Raw genomic sequence first — 9,098 nt, 5'->3', positions numbered from 1 at the left:
ACTCGTCCAAATTCAACCCTCTGGTAAGGGGCAGGGTCAGCACGAGGAACATGCTCTGAGAGCACGAACGCGGAGAGCTTCCCGACACAGGGATGACGGGTTGTTGTCTATCAGAAATACAACCCAAGAATACTAACCAGCCTTAGTGACTAGTAATTAGGGGTAACAAATCCTTAGCTCGAGGAACCAGCATATGAGAATTCAGAGTCTGAGCCGGAAAGAGTGACTAAAGGAATTATAAGGAACCTATGTGAACGGGATATTGCAGCACAGCGAAAAGGACACTGAGCTGAGAGATGGAAGCCAGTGGAAGTTCATCAGTGAAACAGAAAGTCTGACTGGATGACTCGGCTGGGACGCACTGTCCCTGCCCCCAGAGAAACGTCCTCTGGCTCTGCCCTAGGAGGCTGACTGGCTGCCTTACAGCCTGGTGCTGCCTTGCCCTCTAGCTTCTAGTTGGTTCTGCCAATGAGGACCCTGGCAGAGAAGAGAGGGAGAGGGGAGGAAAAGTTAGGGATTACCCTCGCCTCTCTCCCTGTGAGGTCTCCAAAGTTCACGGCTCCTCTCAAGGCTCCTGCTGTCCACGACCCTCCCCCTCCCGTGGCAGCGTCCTGCAGGCCTGCACCCATGTGCCTGCACTACCCCTGCGGTCCCCCCACCCCCCACATCTGTGGTATCAGTCCCCTTGTAAATGAACTCTCGTCGCAGGATCCCAATTCAAATGCTGCTGGAACCCTGACTGATACATTCCAGAGGTTTCCTCCCAGCTGTCATTCTGCCCTTGATTATTCTGTGAAATACTGTACTGGGTTTGCTTGTTATTCCTTCTCCACAGTAACGATTCTTAACTTCTTCATGTGAAGTTCAGATGGTGTGCAAATTATTAACAGAAGAAAGTGCTCTGAGTTTGCTCCATTTTCTTGAAAGTATAACCATGGTCCACAGTCACAAGTAACAGAGAAGTCAGAAGTAAGTAAAATAAGGGCACAGCTTTATTTCACTACCAGGCAGTAAGTACACTGTCATATCAAAAGTTCAGTGCCGGCCGTCGTGCACCAAATGTTCTGAAGGCAGCAACTGGCTATCGATCCCAATCTCCCAACCCCAGCTACAGACACAGGCTCCGTGTGGCAGTTCTGAGACCAGACGCGCAGAAACCACTGGGATGGGGAGCAAACACACGACCCCTGAATTAAAGAACAGGCTGAACTCAAAACAAAACACAGAACATCAACAACACAGATCTCCCAAAAAAGAAGTGCAACGCATGCTCTTATAAACCAACAATAAACAAAAAAGAAAACAACAACGATGAATGCAAAATCTCCCAAACAAGTTTTTCAATGTGTTACAAAAGGAAAAAAAGTATATATATATAAAAAATAAAAAAGTCTGAAATACTAGTGCATAGTCAATTACCTAACACCAAGTTCCTTTACTTTCCGTCAAAGCTCTACTGCCCCTCTGACACTAGCAGCACGTCTACAGGCTAAGACCATAGCAGCAAAACACAGTTTTCATTTGGCATTTACAAAATTAAATTACTGAATAAAAATATAATTTTTTATAAAACTATTTCATACAGTAATAATCTTTAAAGCAAGCTAACAAAAAGCTCATAAAATGGTTTAGTACAATAAATGTACTTCCAACATTAGCAACCATAAATGAGCATCGACATATCTCGATTAATGATCCCATGGTATCAAGCCAACATTTATAGTAATGCATTGTGTTTAGTGACTGAGAAAAGTGAAATATTGGAGTACCTTTTTTTGTGTAAAATTTCAAAAACCTCATCACAGGAAAAAATACTGGTCTGTTGGATCCTCTAAAATACAGATAAATCATTTCATGTTTAAACAAATCTGCATTAAGATATTAACAACTGACTACAATTCATTACCTAATAATTTAGGTAAGACAGTTATTTTTTTTTTAAAAATCCTTTTAGTTGGGTGAAATCTGATCAGATTTCACCCACCTAAATGCACTTGGTGCCGCTCTCGACTGTTGTACCACAACAAAAATAGGCTCTTCTCCCACTCGTGAAAAGTCTCATGGAGAGGATGATCAATCCCAAGTCAACTTGCAGTGTTCTGGAAACCATAATGCTTGTCAGAAACGCCTCACATGACCAGAGTCCGGGTCGAGAAGGCGTTGGCGTACTTCCGGGCCTGCCCCGAGGCCGTCACCTGCTCCTCCGTCTTCCCACAGGATGCGGCTTCCCAGGCGCTGCTGCAGGGCTGAGGGGAAAGAAGACGAGGCCAGGTCAGTGGGAAGCCCGTCCTCAGCCCACAGGCGGATTCCAGATGCGGCAGAGCTGGCTGGGGGATTCCGACCTGCAGAGGGCAGCTGTTGGACCCAGGGAGCCTTGTCAGCTACGGTCCGAACCCTCGGACACCCAGGAATCCAGCAGCTCAAGGGACAGTAATTATCAGACACTGCTTATTGCTCAGAGAACACCCACTCCAAATAGTATCCTAAGACATCGCCGTGTCTTCACACCTGAGTGCCTGTGTCCACGAGCGACTTTACAAAGTTGGAGACAGGACTGCGCACGATTCCCCAGGCACCCAAGGGGGGCTCTGGGCACTTACTCATTAAGCCACTGGCGAGCGTGGGAGTCCCCGAGCCAAGAAGCACCTGTAGGTGCTGGAACTGATCAACACCTACTAACCAGAGTGCATATATTTTGTATCAATTACATATTGGTTAATTTAGAAATATTTGTTTACCAGGGTAGCTTGCTTTTTAAAGTAAGTAGCGGAGTGGCTGCAAACCCAGGTCTGTCTGCCGCCTCCCTCCAGGCTGCCTTACACTGAAATATGGACCATTTGCACCCTAGTTAGTTCCCAAAAGGATTTAAGATGCTTACAAAATGAAAAGAAGATAACGGGGTTTAAAAAGTGGCCAAGACAGGATTACAGAGAAATGTGGGAAAAAGAAATAATGTGAAGGTGTGGTGAGATTTGTATGCAAAACACCTGCCAGGAAGTACGACGCACCAGCTAGACATAAACCTCAGGCTTGGCTCTGAGCTCCCTAGCAGTCTATGCAAAGAGGGAAATAAACACAGGCAGATATAAGACTTGGTGCTCAAAGCTCAGAACTAAACTAGTGGTCTAGGAAAAGCACAACTATCCCTGGTATCAACACCCCAGAGGGATTTTTCCCATGGGACAAAAGAGAATAAGAAAAACAAGGCCTCTCCCCTCTAGAGCCGCAAGTGGGACAAAATGAACCTACGTGCAACGGGAGGACCGGCAGCAGGCCGAGCAGAAGGTTCGCGGTGCCGTGCCCGGGGGGAGGGGATGGGGCACTGAGGCATTGCCAGGGCAGTGCTCTAGGGAAAGGGCAAGAGTAGGCAGGATTCAGAGACAGTGAAAAGGAGGAGGGGGCAGCCGGGATGGAGAAAAGCGCGGGAGCCAGGAAGCTGCAATCTGTACACGGCTTGTGGGAGGCCTGGGCGAGACAGGAGGGCACACCGCGGGTCAGACGACAACAGTTAACAAGGGTTTACGCCGCGCCACCCACGCTCCCAGGGGTCTGCCACGTCTCGTCTCCCCCCCCACAGAACACCCGCGGCACAGGTGAGACTCACTGCGCCTGTCCTACGGACCAGGCACTTAGAGGAAGAGAGGATTTAGGCAACGTCCTCAGGGCCACCCAGCTAAGAAGCCGTGAAGCGAGAATGTGAGTCCAGGCCCTGCTTCCATCAGAGGTCTTATCGTGGAAAAGGGTGCCTTCAGGTGAGCACAGCCTCGGGATTCAGGAAGAAGTGTGTAAACGGGGTGTGGACGTCATCAGACTTTTCAGCAAAGTGGTCTGATAATTCTGAATGAACGTAGAATTTGTATGTGATGGGGTTTCCCTGCCTAGGGGCTGGAACAAGGTTTCAGGGACATAAGGTTTATAGGACCATGTTTCTAACTTGTAAACTTTCATGGGACAAAAGCTGGGTTCCCCGGCTTCTGCCCAGTCTCCTGTGCCATCTCACTGCCTACATACAAGGCACCGTCCAAGTTTACGCCTGTTTACTGTGAAGGCTCAGAGGCTCACCATGTAACCTGAAATACCACATAGCAAGATGGATCAGCATGATAGTTTCTTGGAACTGCGTATCACCAAGATGACAGCACACAGGTGATGGGAGTTTGGGGCTGACTTCTGCCATTGAGTCACATTTCATGTTTTCCTAAACAAAATCACCAGGGCCGTGACAGCATTCTTTGAAATAGTTCTGAATAAGTGATGATTGTCTAGGTTCAAGAAAGTGGATTAAACAAACATATTTCTCTGCTGTGTATCCGTCCATACAAATTCCATGTTTCAGTTTAGTTGATTGCTTACATGTTGTTGCTAAAATTTTTCAGCGCAGGACTGAAACACCAAATTGATACAAGGAACCCAATCTAAAAAAATAAAATAAATGTCATTGTGTCAATCGTTGAGACTGTGTTTGTAGTCAGTGTAGCAGGTGACATGTAATAACCACCATCTGAGAGTGAACGGTTACATATGGCGGATGGCAGTGCCTAGAACAGACGATGTTCCTGGAACAGAGTGCACGCGTCTGAAAAACAAGTCACAAAGCAGCAGCAGAATGAAATATCTTAGTATACCAACACCTTACACGTAAATTTAAAATTACATAAAGATATACACAAAAACCGAAAATACCTACTTTGAAAGAATACGTACAAACAACTGGCAAGGAAAGGGGAATGAGAGAGGATGGAGGCAAAGCGAGGAGCAGGGAAGGAGGTTTCTGTTTTCTCTGGTTAAGAATTTTTCTACATAGCTGTGCTTCAGTTAATATAGAATTAATTTTCTAAATGTGTCAATTAAGTATCTTAGAATACTATGTTAAAAGAATCTCATGCTTGCTTTTACTGTGCCACCTGGTAAAAGTCAGGTTCTGATCCTCGGTGATAGAATACTTCAGGGAACTCGGGATTCCCAAAGTCTGTTTAGGAGAATCTAATACAATTATCAGCTTAATATATTTTCAACTTAAAATGTGACTGTGTCCTTGTTGGGTTTCCCAGATGGCTCATCACTCTATTCAAGTTTGGTGATTCCCCCAGGACCAGATCTTTAAAACAAGATCAATATAAAGAAGGTACCTTCTATCTTTCATGAGTATTTTGAGAAAACTTTTCAAACAGTCAGCTTCTCCTAAGTGAAAATGGAATCTATCAAGAAACAAATGAAATTGACTGAAATACCCGCATTCCATGAAGCAGAGCATTTCAGGGGCACACAAGGCCTGAAGCTCAGAGTCCAGGGAGGCAACTTGGACACCTGACTCTCCCAGTGTAGACAACACCGGGACATAGCAGCCACTGTGTGCAAGAAGCACGTGTGCAGAGGAGCAGGCCGGTGGGCGAGGGCAGTGAGCATTCCTTCTCTGTGTGGGGAGAGCACGTAGCAAGCCCTGCTTACAACAGGAATGAGAAACTAGTCCGAGCAGACGCTCGGATGGCGTGGACATGAAGGCAAAGGAAGAGCAGAGGGCGAGGACTCAGGTGAGAAGAGGGACGCTCGCATCCAACAGCAGAGGTGGCAGCTGCCTCCTCGTGTGCCATCTCTTTCTCGTGCCTTACCCTGCAGCCCTGGGGCCCTAGGCCAACTTTTCCAGCAGACAGAGAGTTTTGACAAAGGAGGATTAAACGTCTTTGTGCTGGAAGAATATTTTTTAACACTGTCACATAGATCTTTATGCTTCCTCCTTACTCCCTCTCCTGAAATTTTAGTTGCATTTACACTAAACAATTCATAAGAATTACAGATTTCGGCACGTGGATTCTTGTTGAATTATGAGCCCCTGGTGCTAGTGCAGACATGTCACTCTACCCTACTTCATTTCAACATTCGTAGTCTGACTGCACATCCTCCTCCTCTCGCCTGAGTCACCTGCTTATCCTGCAAGGGGCCTCTGACTGCCCCTGGGCAGAAGTGAACTGTAAACAGACTGTCAGAGCTTCACCTGGGACATCCTGCTAAAGCCCTTTAAATAAATAATCCAAGCCTATGTAGAAAACAGAAGGAATAAAGCGAGACAAGACCATGTCCACCGGGGGTTGTCTGTCAGAATCAGATTATCTCCACATTTCCATTGAGAAGACGAATGGCTTTTTCCACATGCAGAACAACAACTACTATTATTATTATTACATCCATGTAGTGACTTCACACAATAGCTGCTGATACCAGCAGCCTTCAGCAAGTACGTGCTTTACAATTCACAGATCCAATGAGAAATTTGCATAAATCACAAAAAATGATTTTGCAAAACCAAAGCAACTTGTGAGATGGTATTATGTTTTCCTTTTGTTTTGTTTTTAAATAATAAGCAGATACGAATGGTGTCCAAAAGAATAAGAATTATCTGATTATTCTATTTAACCCCATTGGAAGAAAATACTTACTCTGGACTAAAATTCTAAAAGTCAGAATTCCTTCCCAAAGGGGCATCTTTTAAAAATGTATCAGTTAGGAGAGATAATGTAGAAATATTTCGTTGTATTTTGAAAGTCAGGGATGAACCTGAGACGAAATGTCGGTAAGATAAGATGAATGGTTATCAAACTTTTCCCACACATAAATGCTCCCCCACACCTGCACAAAACAATTAATGCCCAAAACTTCAGGCTGCTAACTTTCCATAGAGAAGAGAGCCCTAAAAGTTAGGGAGCTCCAGGTCCAGATGGTAACTGGAAGTTGCCCATCCACCAGTGCCTTCACTTCCCACTCAAACCCACATTAACCACTGCCAATGTGGATGGACTCTTCCCAAATCTGGAGCTTGTTCCAGACGTCTCTAGGGGTCTCTTCATCTTACATGTATATAGACTTTACAAAGAGATTTTATCACATAGCCTAGGGTGTCACAGTTTTTTGGAAGAATAGCTCTTTCCTTAGTCACATATTAGTTCTGGACTATTAAGATTAAGACAAGTGCCAAATTGCTCTAAAGCAATTCTCTCTCTGCTGGCCCGAGGAAGATTCAACATCATAGTGTTTACCAAACCAAACCAAACCAAACCAAACCAAACCAAACCAAACCAAACCAAAAGTCCACATCTTGTAATGTCTGGGACAGGGCACTCTGAATCTGAGCTTGACAGACCTTCCCACTCATTTAGCCCTTCTCAGTTCAACCCAAAAGCTGTACCCAGCAAACTTGCTTGATGTACAATGTATGTTGAAAGCAGGTTGCCAAAGTACTGATAACCATGTGAATTCTTGCCAGGGCAAGTGGAGAAAAGTGATCCAAAGGGAGGACCAAGTAAGGACAGAGGTATCCAGGGGAGCAGGTCAACAACAGCACATGACACTAAGAAATGCCCGGAAAGATTCGTGTCACATGCAGACAGACTATTTCCATGTCTGTCGACAAGCCAACACAAGCAGCAGAAAAATAGAGAAAACCAGTAAATCAGTTGTTTCATCTCCATAACACCGAACAGATCTGACTGCCTTTATTTCAGGAATCAGTTGAATCAGCTTTTGGGTGACCCACTGACACAGTTCTGCAAGAGTGGAAAAGGGAATGAGACAGAGCGTGTGAGAGGAAACAGTACCCACAGGGCAAGAAGACATGGCCGTTGGTGAGGCCTCCTTGCCTGTGTTTCTAAGGACAGAGACTGTGCACAGCCTTTGCCTAATAGAAGATACCACCAACATACATTGGCAAGTGTGCTGCCATTTTGAAAGCAATCTTGTATCCATTTGATCTTCATAGTGACCTTGTATGATGAGTAGAGGATACACTATGGTTCCCAATTTACAGACAAGAGCTTTTTGGTCTGAAGGGTTAATGAATTGAAGACATGCAACTAGGAAGTGGTGGTGTCTAGACCAGAACCCAGGCTCCTGGTGCTGGCCTGCTAGTTTATTACACTTCTCAGCAACGCTGATCACGCAAAAAGGGTTTGCCCTATTTTTTGAAAATTCGTAAACAATTCATATAAAGATAGGAGCAATCCAAAATATGTGGAACTGAAAAAATGAGTTTCAATTGCTTGCAATAATATTTTAAGATTCTTCGGTGCTGTGCAAATGTGTTTAAATAATAATGGCTTGAGAAATTTACTTAAATTAAACTCACTGCTTCAAGAAACTAAGACCATGACAAGCCAAGTCAGGAAATTAAAATTGAAGGCTGTCATTCTGTGGTTACGAAAAGAGGAAAGTGAGTGAGCGAAAAGCATATGAACACATCTTTTACACTTGGGTTTTAAATAGGAATAAAAAGGAAATTATAATTTAAGAGAAAAATACAGAAGTTCAGAAGGCTTATAACTTAAGTACAGTTTCGGATCTACTAATAAAATGTCTACCTTAAGATATGTTTATTAGCATAGTGTATTTATTTCAAAATGTAAAGCAAAGTGAAAGCATACAGAGGAAAACAGGCAGCTTTCTCCTTGCTGAGGAGGGAGCCATGTGTGTGTGTTTCTGTATGTGTGTGTGTACGTGTGTATGTGTGTGTGTGTGTGTGTCTGCCTCAGGCTCTCTCAGGGTAACTTTTGAACAGCAGAATCCAGTAGCATTCTACAGTGAATCTGCCTTCCCTGCCCCAAACTGCAAGCTTTCTAGGCTGAATGTTTATTTCCTCATTCGCGATCATTTTAGAAGCCTCTAGACTCCACCCTCTATCCCCACAGAATGGGGGAAAAATGGTCCAATGGTCTAACATGAAAATCTCACATATTCTGAGCTACATAAAAGACACAAATATCAAAAATGTCACAGAACATATTTATTATGAGTCTCTGTTTGCTTTTACAATTTAAAACTAAAACACCTTAAAAAAAAAAAGAAATCCAACAATTATAAGATTATGCAGCTGCCACAATTCCTTTTGGAAAAAGATTAAGCATAAGTAATTTTAAAAACTAATATAACATTATTTGTGCATAATGGCTTATAATAGCCTCTATTTAAGCATTGTAGTTTATGGACTAGGGGATATAGGGAGAGTTCTGAGTTTTTAAAATTCACTGCTTCTTAGTGACAACCCACACAACAAATGGATATACTTAGGACATAAAAGGAGATCGCCTTCACTATGTGATGTACATAGATGG

At 44.0% G+C, this 9,098-nt stretch overlaps 1 protein-coding gene across 2 annotated transcripts in view; it reads right to left on the bottom strand.

Annotated features, from left to right (window-relative positions):
- Positions 1 to 970: 970 nt before the first annotated feature.
- MYB (MYB proto-oncogene, transcription factor) overlaps positions 971 to 9,098 on the bottom strand; it is a 31,418-nt gene continuing 23,290 nt past the window's right edge. For both annotated transcript variants that reach the window (XM_087444137.1, XM_087444136.1), the window contains one exon: positions 971 to 2,246. In XM_087444137.1, the coding sequence (XP_087300263.1) occupies positions 2,130 to 2,246 (117 nt within the window). In that variant the 3' untranslated portion in view covers positions 971 to 2,129. The remainder of the gene's footprint in view (positions 2,247 to 9,098) is intronic.

The sequence above is a fragment of the Ceratotherium simum genome, chromosome 19 (genome assembly GCF_057802395.1).
Source record: "Ceratotherium simum simum isolate JZ-2026a chromosome 19, ASM5780239v1, whole genome shotgun sequence".
NCBI lineage: Eukaryota > Metazoa > Chordata > Mammalia > Perissodactyla > Rhinocerotidae > Ceratotherium > Ceratotherium simum.
The sequence above is the reverse complement of the archived record's forward strand: the minus strand, read 5'-3'. Positions and strand labels throughout refer to the sequence as shown.